Below are 17476 nucleotides of genomic sequence, written 5' to 3'. Positions count from 1 at the left end.
AAGCTGGAACAGGAATTTGTATTACAGTAGCCTCTTTTCATATACTTCTTCTGTGTTTGCATACATTTTTTATAGGTGTAGGGAGGAGGCCAATGAAGGGCGGCATCGTTTCTTGCTCAAGAAAGATTTTAAACCCACATTTTGCAACAGTTGGGTATGTGGCTTGTTCCTGTTCTGTTCTGAACAGTGCAGAGCAGTAAGGTTGGCTGTCTGCAGTTCTGAAGAGATGGGTTTGAGAAGGAAGTCATGTTGCCAATGAATAGAAGTCATCCCAAGAGTACCCATGCTTGTTGTGTGATACCCATAACATACGGTGTATTTCTTAATGCATCTGTTCAAGTAGGAAGTGTTATTTTAGTTTGCATGTTAGAAGGCTTCATGAGGCATCAGCCCTGGCACTTTATGACAGGGGCATGTGTTCAGGTAGTGGCAAAGTCCATGTAATGGTTGGACACCCAGAGAAGCCAAGTACCTGCTGGTCCCAGGGAGTTGGGATTTGTCTACATTGCCTAAAACCAACCTGATATAAATAATACTAGAAATAAGAGAGTGCTGGATTCAGTGTCAGATCAGTGTCTGGTTCTAACTCTGCCAATGATTTCTGGAGGGGTTTTAATTATCATGTCGCCATATATGTCTCCCGGTCTCCATCTGTAGGACAGAAGCCTTGTAAAGTTGCTTATTTTGTGGATGTATTTATTAATGCTCTGATGTGCCCAGATCTTCAGGACACGTTCTAGAGAACTGTTCAATATCGTCTGGGGTCCATTTGGTGCAGAGTAAAATACTGATGTGTCATCACTGGAAACTGAAATACAGTGCTTGTCATGAAAGAGCTTCGATGCTGGCAGTTACTGTTCAGACTGTCCCTCTGCTGTTTTTTCCAAAACTGAAACCATCTTGAAAGAAGCACCGAGCAAATAAACAGTGTCTTTCATTTCCATGATCCACTCAGCCATGAATATATGGCATTTCCATGTGATTTCTGTAACACTAGTGTTCGGTACATCTTTGTAGAAAGTTTTGTGACAAGGGCAGTGGTCTGTAAATCTTGATTATGTCTGTTATGGCAGTCTTTGTATTGCAAACTCTTGTCCCACTGGCATGGCATCCACTAAAGGTCTCTGCTTGCCAGAGAACAGCTTGCCCAATGGATCAGGTCTCCCAGGATTCACAAAAAGGCTCTAAGGATCAGCTGAGCTCTGTGCACAATACTTTTGTTTTATTTTGTTTCCTTTTGATTGGTTCAGATGGTCCAAATATTTGCAGAACTCCATTAAGTCCTGTTTGGGATGAAGTCATAAGTTCCACTTTCCACCAAGGCATGGAGCCTGTCCAAATTAGTGTCAAAGCCTATATAATACCCTGGCTATATCGTAGGCTTGTATAGTATCAAGATCCTGTTTTCACAGCAGTTACATAGTTGTTACTCCAGTGAAGAATGATATGGCCTCTTATAAAGTCCACAAGCTGACGTCTGTTTTTTAGTGTAATATTTACACTATTCAAGGAGCTAAAAGAAGGCTTTGCTTTAATAGATTCCTTCAGCTAATGTTTTCCCCTATACAGATGGGTTATTGTTTCCAGCTTTTGATACCTATGTGGTTTTGTATATTAGGGCCTCATTTTTTGTTTGGCTTTTTTTTTTTTCTTTCTTTTTTTCCTTCTGGAGCAAGGGAAGGGTCTTGCTATTATCATTAAGTTGCCTTGCAGTTTTCTCTGAGGTTTTATTTGAGGGTCAGAACACTGAAGACACTAAAACATTCAAAAAACCCTGGCACCCTGTTGCCTCCCTCCTCCCCACCCTGAATTGCTTTCTGCTTTTGATGTATCTTCCTGTCTCTGAGAGGAAACTTGGTACAGCAATTTCTTACCATAGGCAGAACTCGCATAACTTAAGCAATGAAAAGGGTTTTTCCAATGACTCTGATGCTACAGGCATGAACTTGTCTCTCTTTTGAAAATATTGCCCAGGTGATAGCTATAAATAACACTGTGCCACCTCATGATTTCATGGGGCTAGATAAAATCTATATGTTCATCTCAAGTATAAGTAGCTTTCTGGGGCTTCATAATGGAAATAGGGTGCCAGGTTTTAAGTACATAATCACATTTATTTTAGTGATGTAAAACACACATTGGCAGCCATAAAATTCTGGTCTGAAATAGGGAGTGTGGAGGACTACTGAAATTAGATGGACTTTTCTGCTTAATATGCTTCTGGGTCAAAAGAACTTCTGCAAATGGGGATTACATAGTGGAATATCTGCTAGAACTTTTTTAACCTCAGCAAAGTACAGCTACAGCTTCAGTCTAGGCTTTAGTTCAGGAAAAAAGCTTACACTTGCTATGTTCCTCTGAAACCATTTTTCTCCCAATTCTAATTAAAACTAAAACCAAAACCAAATGATAACCTGTACAGACTCAGAGTTCAGACCAATTTGTAGGGGACAGAGAATGGTCAAAAGCAGGATATACCAAGGACCTTATCTCATTTGGCAAGCTAACCACATATGCAGATATACTTTAGGGGATCAGAATCTTCTTATCCTTGGTTCTGATTATGAAATTTCTAATGGCTTGTGCTCAGGTAGGAAATTATTCAGAATTCTGATTTATTTTTTTTTAGTTTATCAATCCTGATGCTATTCATCCTACGTGTCTAAAGTAGACATCTAGAAAGGTTAGTTGCCGCATTCTAGCATTTTTTTTCCCCTAAAGAATTTTAAGGGGAAAAAGTATTGTTGCTTATTTTGGGGTATAAAGCATGGATCCAGGCAGTCCTTACTTTACGTGTGTTTGTTTCTTTAGTTGGAGTTCAGAATGGAGGCAGGAGATGTATAGGGAACATATGTATGCCCTGTTCTGACAACGTTCTTGTGACTTGTACTCTGCAAAAAAAAATTACAGTTGTCACTTGGGCTTTTATAATTCTATACAAAGAAAAATTTCACAAGGGCGAATGAGCACGCCTTGCACTTCAGATTGCTGGCTCAACCTCACTCCCTGCAGAATGACTTTACTTCACTACCTCTGGGTTAGCTCCCTATATCTGTTGTTCTCTCTGTGTATAAGATTATCTTATAAAAATAATGCTGCATTTATCTATGGTATGTTTTAATTTATTTTTCTATCATCAAGGTCATGTATTGACTTTTGCACAGGAGGTTACAGTCTGCTGAGTGTGAAACTGTTGTCAGAGCTATGATTGCCATCATATATTCACAGAACAGGGACAGCAGAAGGCAGTCAACCCATATCATATAGTCTGGCAATTCTAACTGGCTATTGGTAGGGGGCTGTGTATTTCTGTAATGTGCCATTTGACATGGATTTGGGTCCATCACATTCCTGCTGAGTGTGGCCAGGAAGGGGCAGTAAGGAAAATCAGAACTTCTCACTTAATTCAAGGTGAAGCTTGATGAGGCCCTGGGCAACCTGGTCTCGTTGTGGGTGTCCCTGCTGACTGCAGGGAGATCGGACTAGATGACCTTTGGAGGTCCCTTCCGGCCTGGACAATTCTATTCTATATTATATTAATTTGAGAAAGGTCACCTTGTTCTTAATTGCACCATTTATTATCATGAGGTGGTGGGTGCATAACAACTGTGGATGCAATTGGTATCTCTTGTGACTTTGTCAGCCTCTCATACCTTTCATACAGTGGTAGTCTACTATATGATGCTGTGTTTCAGTCTTCTGCGCTTCTTAATTGTTCAGTTGAAAGCAAGGGCTGAATAAAGTGTTGTGATCTGTGCAGGATGTGTCTGTGCTGCAGTCCTTTGCTAGATGGGGACAAGGCTGTTCTGTGGGTATCATGAACAGAGATACTCCTTTAGTTTACACTGAAAGACCAGTGGAACAAAGAGAGGGGAAAGAAAGATACAAGTCTCGGTTGTGATTTTGTTTTTAATTCTAAATATGAAGTTTTTGATTTGTGTAGAATTGTTGCCATGGCTTGGTATGTTGCCTGGCAGGCACTTGTCAGGTAGCAAGATGTTTTCTGAATGTGGCTCAACAGGGAGCATGTAGAGATATTTCTCATCTCTAACCCAAACAGTTCTGGAGTAGCTGAGGAACTCTGATAGACCTGCATGTTTAATATTGCTCTCTATATCATCCAGAGTAATTCTTCTAGGATGAGCAAGCATTCATACACAGACCACATTGGTGAGATTCACACAAACTTCATACACCTTTGGACATCCTTAGGATGAATCAAGTGGTGCAATCTTTTATCATATTCTAGGAGTCTTAATATGAGTTATTTGTAGTTTATAATGGGAAATTAGAATCCTAGAAACCAATCATAATTTTGTTGGTCACTGTTTCACCTATCTAGAAATAAAAGATACGTTAGAATGAAATCTCATTTCCATTGAGCCGCTAAGGAACAAGAAAAAATTGGTTCCTGAGTAGGGTTATGTCTTCCTTTATAAAAGTTGAGCTCAGTTGAGCTTAGTCTAGTGAAGATGATTTCAGGTGGATTATTTGGATTATAGAAGGATTAATACTGCTCCTATAGTAATTGAGGGGATGCTGTTCTTTTCCTCTGGATGTTCTAAGGTTGTGCTTAACTTTTTACAGTAGAATAGCATATTTCAGTCACCTACAGTGATCATCTGGTCCAACTGCCTAACCACGTCAGGGCTGACCAAAAACTAAAGCATGCTATTAAGGGCATTGTTTAAATGCATCTTAAACACTAACGGGCCTGACAGATTGTCCACCTCTCTAGGAAGCCTGTTCCAGTGTTTGACCACTCTTTCAGTAAAGAAATCTTTCCTCAACCACTTTTTGGTTTATCACGTCAAAATGATGCAATCTTTTCAGCTTCTTTTCAGGTTCCTTGACTTGATTTTTTAATTATTTTTTTTTCACATAGCAGATGTTAAATGCCTTTGTTGGTAAATCCCAACATCACTCCAGCAGTAGAGAGGCAAAATAATTTAGAAGATCTGACAATATAAAGCTACAAAATGTTAACCTGTTATCTGTGTACGGCCTCTGTATGGGCTATCTTTCTACTTGGAAACATAGTGTATTTAAGGGACTGAGATTTGCTTCTTAGATGCCAAAGATAACTGTGTCTTGATCAAACTTTATTATTATGTGTTCAATAACCTTAGCTGAAGGGGATTCTTCTTATCTGACACACCATGGTGATAGTGTTAACATTAAGCTTTCAGAAGTGTTTGTAATAAATGCTATAAAACACATGTATGTGCATTATACAAGGATATGGGGGGAGATACCACAGTAAAGAGCAGTGCAGTGAAGAATCCCAGGTGGTTCTATGGTGGCATTTAATTCTGTAAAGGCTCCTTGTGTAAACTTGTTTAATTTTCTGTTTCAGGAACAAGAAGATCCTAATAAACTCGCTACCAGCTGGCCAGATTACTACATTGACCGCATCAATTCCATGGCAGCAGTAAGTTACCTCTCCTGCAAAGCCAGGACGATTTCCTACCATAGAGATGTGTCTCTTTAGGATGAATTCCCTAAAGGAGAGGAATGTCAGCCCAAGTGCATGATCAATTTAAAATAGGACTTTGGAAAGAAGATGAGTAGGTGTATTAAGAAAGAGCCCTGTTCTAGCAGAAGAATAGATTAGAAAGCACTGTAAGCATTTCCAGTTTTTATTTCTACAATGCTGAGTGCTGAAGGCAATCAAATTAAATTCTAGAATCAGAATCTAGATTAGATTCTGGAATTCAGAACTGGAGTAATGAGATTAGTGATTTAAAATTATTTACGTGCCAGCTGTGAAGGCTATCATAAAGTGTAGCCCTAATCCTTAGATCTCTGCTCATTGGCACTGGTCCTGAAAAGAAGGCACAGAAATGGCTGTGGGCCTCGTTTGAATTCCTGTACAATTAAGCTGTCTTTAAGCTGTAGTAGACCATAATGATCTTGAAGAGATTGTCATGCTCTTTAGTGTTGTTGGAGCACAAAGGTAGTTCAGCTATGACCTCTATTTTGGACATTTTGAGGAATGTTAATATAAATCTAGCTTTCAGCACATGCACACACTCGTGCTTGTATCTTGGCAGGAGTAGCCATTCTGAAACTGTGACAATTGAAAGCATCTTTTTCCAAAACTATACTTTTAGCTGCAGTTAGCATTTTTGGAGATCTGTGTGTCATTTGGGCCAAGTAGAGGTGGAATAATTCGGTTCTTAAGAGGAATCTTGAGTGCAGCCTGTAAGTGAGGATTATATGAAATTGAGGACAAGAGGGAGCCAAGGTCCCTATTTATCCCTTCAGAATAGAAGAACAAGAGAATGTTTGGTGAATCAGAAAAGCAACTATTTGTAAACTAAGTAAAGTTTTGTTATGTGGTTTCAAATTGATTTCTAACTAATCTACAAAATAACACTGAGGTCATTAGTCTAGTAGAAGAATTAAAGAAAAGGTAGTTGTTTATGTAAGATAAAATCCACTTATAGAAGAGCAGATAAATAGAGGAACATAAAGCTGTAACACCTTAGACATCAGATAGAAGCTAACAAAATATTTGAGGAAAACTTTCTGTAATTGTCCTTGTTCAATAGCTATATAATTCTTGTGGTCTGGGCTCAAACCAGGACAATAATATGTCTCTTCCTCTGAAGCATACAGTAGAGCTGGTTACCAGCAGAAGCAAAACACCTGCATATAGCATCCACTGATCTCCTTTGATACCGTATTTTGAAATTAGATCCTTTTACTGATTTTACAGCCAAATTTTGCCTCCAGTTATTCATGTGCAATGTCTACTCAGTCTTTTTTGTCAGTTGTGCAGAAGTGATGATAGAATTCTGTTTCTAGCATCTTAGGTAGCACACCTTATTTGTTTACTTATACTTTTATGTTTGATATCTAAAGGCTTCTCTGCACCTTTTGTATCGTGAATATGAGCTATAAAATAATTTCATAAAAGTAATGCCTTAATGGATGCTAAATGTGTCAATACTGATGAATTTCTCATGGTGAAATATGTCTTGCTCAGTAAAAAAAAATATCAAGATTTACAAGTTGTTATAACTCACTGTTAGAGGATGAAAGAAAAGCTGCTTTCTACTGTGAGTCATGAATAACCAAAATGATCACCTTCCCTCATGCCAGATTTTCTTAGGGCAGAGTAATGAAACAGAAAGAATGTTTTGAGAAAATGGGTTGAGCTTTTGTGACTGGCATGGTATTGTGCTTTGATTTCCTGACTGAACAAATTTGCTCTACAAGGACCATTAGGGAAAAAAATGAGTATGAAACCTTGCAATGTCACTGAGCCAAATACTTCTGGTAGGATTTGATCCAAGGGCTCTTGAATCCACTGAAAGTTTTTCCATTGATTTCAGTGACTTTTGGATTAGGCTTTAAATGATCTTGATGTAAACCTGGAGTGAATATGTACACGCCACTATTGTAAATCTGGAGCAGTTCCATGGAATGAGACTATATTTTGGCCATGTTTCTAATTTTAAACATGTTTTAAGAGCACCAATAAACACCAGCCCCATAATGTTGTTTGCATGCCTCAGCACTGAATGATTGATAACCTTTTATTTGGGTTCAAGTCTCATGATTTATTCTTACACTTGAAGTGTTAAGAAGACACACTGGGGTTAAAGCCCCTACTTCTGATTTACCACTTAGTTGCTTCCCTCTTAGGCAGGTGAAACTTAGTTGACTTGGTTTCACAGGAATTGTATCAGTGGAAAACTGGAGTAATCCAGCTGAGAACCAGCTCCAACACACTTTAAAAGACATGTTCTATTCATTATTATTTAGACCTCTGAGATTCTTAACTTCCAAACGGTTATTTTGGGTCCCTTATAATTTCAGTTCTAAATTTAGTGGTGGGGTTTTTTTAATTTTTGTTTTTTTAAACTGCATCCAAGTGGAGTTGGCTCAGAAGTGGTGAAAGAAAAACATGTTTCAGGTTGCTTCCTGACACTGTCTAGTCTATTTCAGTTTCCCTCTCTTGGGCACTATCAGGTATTGCGATATTTTAATTAGAAATATTACAAGAAGTATTAGAGTTGAAATGGTAGCAATAATCACAAACTGTTAGTTTAAAATACCTTAAGTTCTGTTTTTTTAATAAAATTTAATCTTTGCATCTCCTGTGAATTAACTGCATAAGAATCTTTTTACATGTGGCTTTCACATAGTTTCCTATGTCCTTTTGTTTAATTCTGAAATTATTTTTCATATATTAGCTTGGCAAAACAGTTCTGCCTACCCACTGATGAAATGGAAATGGCACCTTTATCCTGCTGATATCATTAAGTATCTTTCTGTGCGTTTCAGCACTCCAAGGCCCCTGTACTCAAGGATCATTTTCTCAGAAGACCCTCTGCAGTGTTACCCCACCATATCTGCCCCTCACAGATTATGCTTGAGAGCAATGTGGTGATTCCTGATGTGTTTGACATTCCCTACTTGTAACCTTAGACCACTATGTTAGGAAGCACTTTAGGTCACATATTCCTGATCCAGTTCAAAAAGCCAACTGTTTTAGGCACAGTTCTGTTCCCACAATCATTTCTGTTGCTGTGACTTTTTAGGTTTTAATAGTTTAAAAACTTAATTCTCACAGGAGCATATGACAGTAAAACTGGATCTCTTTACTAGTCTGTAGTGTGCATTTCCTGTGGTCGGACTGTCCCATCCTTCAGGTAGCCTGACTGCAAGGACGAAGCTGTAGACCTGTAGAGGCCAAGTAGATCATTACAGAATCACAGACTTGTCTAGATTGGAAGGCACCTTTAAGATCATCTAGTCCAATCATGAAAAAACTAACCAACCAAACAAAAACACACAAAAAAAAAACCCCAAACCCCAACACCAAACAAAAAACACACAGCAACACTAAACCATATTCCCGAGCACCATGTCAGTTCGTCTTTTGAATATCTCCAGGGATGGTGTCTTACCCACTTCCCTGGGCAGCCCATTCCGATGTCTGATAACCCTTTCAGTGAAGAAATTTTTCCTAATATCCAATCTAAACCTCTCCTGGCACAACTTGAGGCCATTTCCTCTTGTCCTATCGCCTGTGACTTGGGAGAAGAGACCGACTCCCGCCTCTCTACAGCCTCCTTTCAGGTACATGTAGAGAGCCTCCTCTAGACTGAACAACCCCAGTTCCCTCAGCCTCTCCTCACAAGACTTACTCTCCAGACCCCTCACCAGCTTCATTGCCCTTCTCTGGACCCACTCCAGCACCTCAATGTCTTTTTTATGGTAAGGGGCCCAAAACTGGACACAGTACTCGAGGTGAGGCCTCACCAGTGCCGAGTACAGGGGGATGATCACCTCTCGGGTCCCACTCACCATGCTGTTCCCGATACAGGCCAGGGTGCTGTTGGCTTTTTTGGCCACCTGAGCATTGGTAGAGTATCTTCTAGACCAGTCTTTCAAAGAAAGGGACAGCTGCTAATGATGTCTAATTTAGAAAGAGGAGCCTCCAATTTTTTTCCACTTTTCTGATGTCTACATGCTATAAATAATACTGGTGATTGTGGGTGGGTTGCACACCCACTGTCAGAGACCATTTCCATTATCAAGGTCATTGTCATCTTCTGCTGATTCATCAACACACAAAACTTCTTTTCTTAAAAATGCAGCAGCTGCCCTGTTAATATCACATGTAAAGAAACCACCCTGTGCTCCTCCTGCCCTCCTCACCCTATGATACTGTCTGCTTGGCAGCACAAATAAACACAGACCTCGCTTTACTGGGAGGAAAGCTTCTGACAGCGCCGTGTGGCTTTTATGAGCTTGGCTGTGGATGCATTTCCAGAGAGAGACTTTCAGGTGAACAGTAGTTGCAGATCCAGCTTTTCCAGAGAGATGGCTTGGTTGAGAGTATGAGACAGGGGTCAAGATTAATAAATGCAGCTGTAATCAGGCCCTTTTCCTTTCCTTTTCAGAAAGCATTTGTTCAGGGCGGAGCAGCTTCACATGATGTTAAAATTATATATAATATATATCTATAATTTTATATAAATTCTGCTGAAATATATATTATATTTCAGCAGAATTTAGCAGGTGGATGATAACTCCTCCATCTGGGTTAGGTGACATCTATGTTACTATAAATTTATTTGCTTTAAAGCTTGGTTTTTAAAAATCAACATCTATTCATAGTTTATTCTCTTAGTTCAGCCTTAATTCTTAAAGTAGTATGGTCCACGTATGTCTTAGGTGGCATGCAAAGCAATATTTTTTAATCAAATTTTTATTTTAATTTTAGTGGTGTTTGTCAACTGGTAGTGATTTCAATAATGATAACACTGTTAGTTATGATTTTAGACAAGACCTAAAGAAACAGCTTGGACTATAATGAGAAATCAGAACATCCAGGTTGCTTTTTCTCTTTTTATTCCATTTGCTTCTTTCTTTTTTCATTTCATTTGTGTGAGACTGTTAAATAAAACTAAGTCCAACATATAGTGTGTTGCTGATACTAGTTCATGCCCTTTTTTCCTTTTTTTTTTTTTCCCCTTGCTCACACATACATACTGTCATTATGGTCCTGTATTTTCTTTCCCAGCTATTTAGGGGAATGAATAGCCATTAGGATAAGGTGTGGGAATTAATCTGTGCTTAATTAGCACATTAAAATATTTCGTTTTTAACAGAGCCAAATTTTCAAAGCAGTTTCTTGGACTACCTGAAGTTTTATACCTAAAATTCCATGTGAATGATTGTTTTCACAAATTCATTAATTTTTTTCAAATTGGCAAATTTATTAACTAGATGCTGTGCTTTCCTGGGTGATGCACTTAATCTGGAAAACTTTATATATGCAAAATAAGCTTGTAAAAAGAGAGCGTTATGTATATCACTTTTGAGGGACCAGATAAGGGTCTGGCACCGTTTTGCTTCCTCTTCCTAGTATGTTTGTTTAACTGCTAGTAACTAGCTGCATCCTCAGCTCAGCAGACATTAGTCCTCGAGTGTAGTTTGTAGTTCAGGAAAGCAATTCATCAGTCAGCCACATTAATGAAATCCAGCCTCAAATAATGACAGTTCCCTCCCCTCTGTCTCCCAGGGACAGTTATGTTTTCTATAACTCTTGTCGAGAAAGCTATTTCATAATGCAAACGCGTGACCAGCCTGTCTTTAGAGAGGGCACAAGGATTTGAGTTCCTGGCCATGCACAAGAGTGAGGAATGAAAGGCTCTTGGCTGCCTGCAGTTTTAGAAAAGGGGTTTTCTATAATCACCCTCTGTTGTAAAGGCAGGATTATTTGTATTTGTTTCATTTGGAAATGGTCCTTTTTCACTCTGAACGAAATACTGTTGAGCACCTTCCTACCTCCATTTGCTTTCCCCCCACAATGGCTCAGAGGAGAAATTAAGTCGTTGGAGGAATGGGAGCTTTTCAAAGGAGCATTTATAGGCCAAAGGAAAGATGACCAGATGGGCTGTCACCCAAGAAAATACAAATCAAGCCCCAAATCACACCCCAGGACTCTGCCATTGAGATTCCATAATGCCTGTACAGGATTTCTGTTTATTTTTTGAAGAGAGGGATCATATATGGCTTGGCTTAAGCATTTCAATTTATGTTTCTGGCTGTCGGGGGATGCTGGCAAAAGATAAAACATCATCAGCTCATTTTCCATCAGTAGCGCTCTGTCATTCCATTAGGGCAGGAAATAGCTTGCTCTGTTACTGAGTGAATTTGACTTTAGCGTGGATCAGAGAGAGGACCCCTAGAGTTAAACACATCTCCCTCTGCCAGCTGTTCAGCATAAGACAGCAACGGCATGGAGCCAAGTGACCACCCTCAGGATCCGACATGTGTTGGCACCACATGGTTTGCAAAAGCAGAGCAACATGGGAGCACTTCCAAGGGAAGTGAGGTGTTGGGGAGTTGGTGGGAGGGGGGACGAGACGGTTAAAGGAAGTTTCAGTGAGAGGAAGGTTTTCTTTGGTGCTTGCTGAACAGGAAAATAGAGACTTAAATATTTCGCTGTAATGGGCCATAATTGTAGCTACTCAGATTCCACCACAGAGAGGTATAATATCAGATCCCTGATAGATGATACTAGTTTAATTGGGTTATGCATTTGAGAAGGGGTCCAGAGCTGCTTTCCAGATACCACTGAGTGATATTCCCCAGAAGTCCCGCCAATAAGAGAGACATTTATCCTCTCTGTTTTACAATTAAAGTGACTAAGAAGGCATAGCTATAGGCTAAGAATTTCCAGCATTGAGTCTTGACTTCTTAAAAAGTCACACATTGAAGTTTTGAGCCTGAATGGTATATGCGATGGGGACTGCAGAGTCTTGTTTCACATCACAAGATTGCAGTGGTACTAAGTGTAAGTCTTGAACCCTGATTTCCTGATATACTGCTTTTTTAAATAATGTTTTCTGACTTTGAGAATCATATTTTTTTGCATGCATTCCACTCATTGTATCTCACTCTAAATTACAGTGACCCACAGCATCTTCAGTTCCCGCTGACTGCAGGCTCTAGTTATCTCAAGCTGCTTACTTGCACTGTGACCGTGTGCTTCAGTTTACTCATTAAAAAATAGGGACAGGGATTTTATGATGCTCCAGCATTTAGCAGCAAATGTTCCTAATTAACAAGGGCAAAGTGTATAAGGAAAACCAGTCTGTTAAACCCAGTGATATACTTCGGGTAGGGAAGAAAAGTCAAACTTAGATGTACACAAGCTGTAATTCAGGGTACTTGCAGACTGTTTCATCACTTGAAAAAAAAGCTTTTATGCTTTGAAACCTGACACACGGGTTTGGGGTTTTTTTTGTCCCTCCTCTCCCTCCATCTCTCAAATCCCTCCAGCCATGTCAGTCTAATAAAAGATATTACCTCTCCTCCCTACAAACTTTGCCTCACGTATCCATAGATTACCACAGCAGATCACTGTTCCAAGTAAGGTACAATTTTCTGAGGACATACTGCAAGTATGATTTTTGGGGGGTAATCTGAGACCCTATTGCCAGTGTGGCAAAGCAATGTGCTGCTGCCAGTCCACATCAGCAGCCTCATCTGGATTCAGTTTTGTAGCTGAGGCACTGCTTTCCTGGTGAGAGGTCGGCAGGCACCTCTGCATGGCTTGATGGGAGAGTTGTTTTTCATAATTCCTGGCCTGTTTCTTAGCTTCCAGGCAGCCTGAGCTGTCCTGATTGTCATCTTCTTTTCTGAACAGATGCAGACTCTCTATGCTTTCGATGAAGAAGAAACAGAAATGAAAAATAAAATAGTTGAAGACTTGAAGACAGCTCTGCGGACACAGCCCATGAGGTAATGTTGTTCATCTTTCACTGCAATTCACTGCCTCCCTATGGTCAGATGTGACACAGGAAAGAGTGGCAAGGACAGAAACCTTATTGTCTTGCCTCACACAAGCCTCTCTGACATTTCAGACAATCCACAGAGAGCCCTACAGTCCCTGGTCTGAACCTGCCTAGTTGGGAGGGCACACTAATGCTGAAGCATGTAGCTTCAGGAAAATAAAAGACAAAGTCTGCTGTGAAAAACCTGTGGCAGATCTGTGCAAACACAGGTAATGACTATGAAGATTAGATTTTAGACTTCATAGCCCCCTGAATATCCCATGTAATTTGATTCATGTTGGGGAAAATCTCAGCGTCTGCTCTGAACTTTGAATTCAGGCTTCCCCTTATCTTCAGTAATGTGAACTGTTTGGTACAAAGCAGCTAATCCATCTGACATCACCTGGGTTGGCATTCCTCCTGTTCTATGTGTAACTGTGGCACAGAGAAATGTTAAGAGACTTTATTGTGTACTGTGTCTTTGAAGGTAAGGTCATCTTTGTTTTTCTGGGAACAAAGCTCTGAACAATAGCAAACTAACTAGCACAGAAACCTTTTCCATTTAACACTTAGAAGAGCATTGTGCAGAAATAATAACTATAGTTGATATGAACTCAGGAATTACTCTGTCAAAAAGTTTCTAAGTGACTTTGTAATGAGTCCAAAATAGACCAAATGTGTTTGCATCCACACTATGCTGAAATCACAGTTTCAGAGAGGTTCAAAAAGTTTTTTTTTTAGGGGGAACCTAACCAAACAAATTAAATATATAAATAAAAACCACCCAAATAATTATATCAAAGAATTTACATTGCAATTATGTTGACTTGAAGTGAAGACATTTCTGGGACTTCTTGCAGAGTTAAGTGCTGATTGCGCTTCTCCCCTTCATGATGTTTAAAACGTTGACTGCATGCAGCTTCTCGCCTCCTGGCAAGTATGAGGTAGAGTGGATGAGCTTAAACCTCAGGGTTTTACCTCTTGTGATGGGCTGTAAGAGAGCACAGATCCTGGTGCTCCTCTGAGGCATAAAGATTCATGTGGCTTTGGTAACTTTAGCATGTGGGTAAAGCTGAGCACTGTTAACGTGGAAGTGGAGAAGGAGTGGCCTATATTGAGACGTAGCCCAAAGAGAAAAGTGACTGTTTGATCCTGTTTGTTGGTATCCACAGTAAAACGCAGCTGGATTTATGTTAAAATGCAAGCTAAGGCAACTGCCAAACTTCCAACTCTCACAAGGATTTTGAACCAAAGTCCTGTGCTGTGAAGACTTGATGCAGCAGCTCTGTTACATTAATGTGGAACTGGTCTGATGCTTCCTCTGTGAAAGTGGTAGCTTTCATTGAGCATAAGCAGAGCAGCAAGGCCTCTCTGCTACGTCCAGCTGAAACACTTCCGTGGTTACCATTGGTTGTTCTGTCATTTTGAATAGGACTGCCCAGCCTCCTTGTGAGAGCAAGGCAAAAGAGAAGAAAGAGAAATGTCTTTTGCTCAAAGCCCTGTAAGCTTTTCCTGCTCAGACCTATATTGCTTCTGCTGGATTCCATTGACAACAGCCTGTTGCTTCATCTGTTTATAATAACCCTAACAAGCTTCAGTACAAGCATCTATGAGCTGCCCTATAAAGTGTTCTCTTCTAAATCGCTGGCGATGGTTATAGGGATTTTTTTCTTTTTTTAAAATAGTTAAGCCAAGCCAAATTTTGAGTTAAGTCCTACGTCTCAACTAATTTCCAGCGACTCAATTCGTTAGCTGCCAAATGGGCTGTATGCCAATACATGATCAACAAGCCAATTTCTTCTTGATGGAAAGGTTGCAGTAGAGAGGCCCTCGGCTCCATCAAATCCCACTCATAAGCAGTACTATACCCAAGCCTTCAAAATACTAGTCTTTCTAGTTGAATTTGGACATCAAATCCTATTTTCCTTGCCACTTCTGTTCATCAGGCCTCTGAAGAAAATTCACACAGAATGGACTGTCTGTAATACTTCTGTGATTGTAGGGTACACAGGAGCTCTGACAGCTTACCAATAGGCTCCTCTGCTTGAATTCTCTGATCTAGGGAAATCAAAGGAAGAAAAATACATGTGTTTGGCGCTGTGTTTTATTTTACTGTAGAACCGGGTCTCTTTTAGTATAAAATGCAGTGTAATTGTACTAATTTTCGCCTCTATTCCAACCCACCAACTCTAACGGCAATAAAAACCAAAGCAGATCTACCCGATCTCAACCTCTCTCTTTGGAGAAAAGGTGATAGAAGCATCCCTGAGCAGCTAGTTGGCCCCATTTGAGCAAGTGCATTTTTTTCTGGTATTTAGAAGCTTCCCTGAAATAATAAAGACAGGTTATGTCCCAGCATGCAGGAACAACCCCAGCCTTAGAGAACAAAAACCCCACATCTGCATCTTGTAAGGAATCACATTTTCTTTTAGGTTTGTAAGAACTTAGGACTATAAACAAGTGTGATGACAAATTGTTGGACAGAAGCAGTGAGAGAAGAGCTTTGCTTTTGGTATTTTAGTGCCCAAAAATGGATGTTCAGAAGTTCAGCAAAAGTAAAAACTTACAAGGGACTGGAAAAAAAAAATCACTTTTTGGAACACCAGAAAAATACCTCCTTTAGTCTGAATCATCGCTAACTCTCCTTGCTGTCTGCTTTTCTCCTTTTGTTTAACTCAGATTTACCTCCTGTTATTTTTGTTTGATTTAGCCATGTTGCATTCAAGTACATAGTGGAGAGGATAATTTATGCATCCAGCAAGCAAAACCCATTGTGCTGAATTTTTCAGCAGTTCAGTAGTTGTCCGGATGATGTGTGCCTCTAGATTCAAAAACTGATGCTGCAGGGAAGCGAAGCCTTAGCTGTTAACAGGGTGGGAACATCCTGCTCTCTGCACACCCAGAGCATATGATCTCTCTGTCTTTCCTGAGCTGGATCAAGTCTCACAGGGAGGCTGTCCCTCTCTACACTTGGAATCCATCAGTGGGTCATTACCTCTCAGGCTGCACCGCATCTGTGTTTGGATGAAAGGTTTGTTATTAGAGCTAGCTAACTCATTTTGATCAGCACTCTTTAAAACTTGAAAGACTAAAAGGCGCCCTGCCTTTTAAAGTGTGCTAAACTGGTCAAGTGAGAGTCTGAGGTGAGGTTGGGCTTTAATTTGCTTGTTTAGCACCTATTAAAACACACCCTGCTTTATTTACACTTGAGTTTTTGAATGTGTTAGCCAGAATGCATTGGCAAATGTGCTTAACTTTACACCTTCCAGTCTAGAACAAGGCCTTATTTTGCAGCCTACAGGCTGTATAGGATGGCAGTTCGTTACACGCATGTATATTGTGAGGAAGAAGGTACTTTATTTGTATGAGTTGTGTATGTGCACAGGCAAACACCACACACACACATCCCTGCTTACAGACATACAGATGCACAAACACCAAACGGTGTGAGGATTATGGCTCTCAGCCTCTCAGATAAACTCCCACTTATTTTTCTCTGCACATGCCTCCCCACATACAGGCTCACACCAAGCAAATTCTCCTACTGAGAGTGTCTGTTGGCTCAGAAACTGCTGTTGCCATTTGTTTATCTTCCTTTTGCATGATTTCTGGCTTTTCCGGAGAATAGCGAACTAAATGTTTTGGAAAAGGAAGGTGAAAACCAAGGTTTGATTTTTGCTTCTGTTGTCAGCTTAAATGGGAAGGTACTTGATTTTGCTTCCTATTGAGTAATGCAGCTTACTGTTTGCTCTCTGGACTAGGAAGAGTGCAGGAAAATCCCAACATTGTTTTAAATTATGTCATTAATCAAGGTCTGTGACACACACCACTTTCCTGCGCATGCCTCCTTTTTGGAATGACCTCATCCAAACAGTCTGAGAAAAATTGCTCTGCCAGTGAATTTAGTAGGGATTGTATTTAATTGGGACAATGTGACTTTTGTGGGTTTACCATTTTTTCACATGGTCATCAGAGCAGGCTAATATACATGAAGGTTGTAGTGCCTTGTATGTCTTGTCATAAGACTAGGTGTTCTATCTGAAAGTATATTTAAAAGACCCTTTGTTCTGCTGCTTCTTTAGGATGTTTTTCTTTCTGTCATTAGAGCTCCATATCTTCAGAAAAGTATCTGAAGTCTTCCCTCAGCCCTGGAACTGGAAAGAACAGAAAAA

General features: G+C 39.9%; 1 protein-coding gene across 5 annotated transcripts in view; it reads left to right on the top strand.

Annotated features, from left to right (window-relative positions):
- The window catches only part of DAAM2 (dishevelled associated activator of morphogenesis 2), a 217830-nt gene that overhangs the window by 128549 nt on the left and 71805 nt on the right, over nucleotides 1-17476 (top strand). For all 5 annotated transcript variants that reach the window (XM_014950958.1, XM_014950957.1, XM_014950954.1 and 2 more), the window contains 2 exons: nucleotides 5357-5431; nucleotides 13178-13272. In XM_014950958.1, coding sequence (XP_014806444.1) covers nucleotides 5357-5431; nucleotides 13178-13272 — 170 coding nt within the window. The remainder of the gene's footprint in view (nucleotides 1-5356; nucleotides 5432-13177; nucleotides 13273-17476) is intronic.

Source organism: Calidris pugnax, unplaced genomic scaffold (genome assembly GCF_001431845.1).
Source record: "Calidris pugnax isolate Ruff unplaced genomic scaffold, ASM143184v1 scaffold24, whole genome shotgun sequence".
NCBI classification, from domain to species: domain Eukaryota; kingdom Metazoa; phylum Chordata; class Aves; order Charadriiformes; family Scolopacidae; genus Calidris; species Calidris pugnax.
The sequence above is the reverse complement of the archived record's forward strand: the minus strand, read 5'-3'. Positions and strand labels throughout refer to the sequence as shown.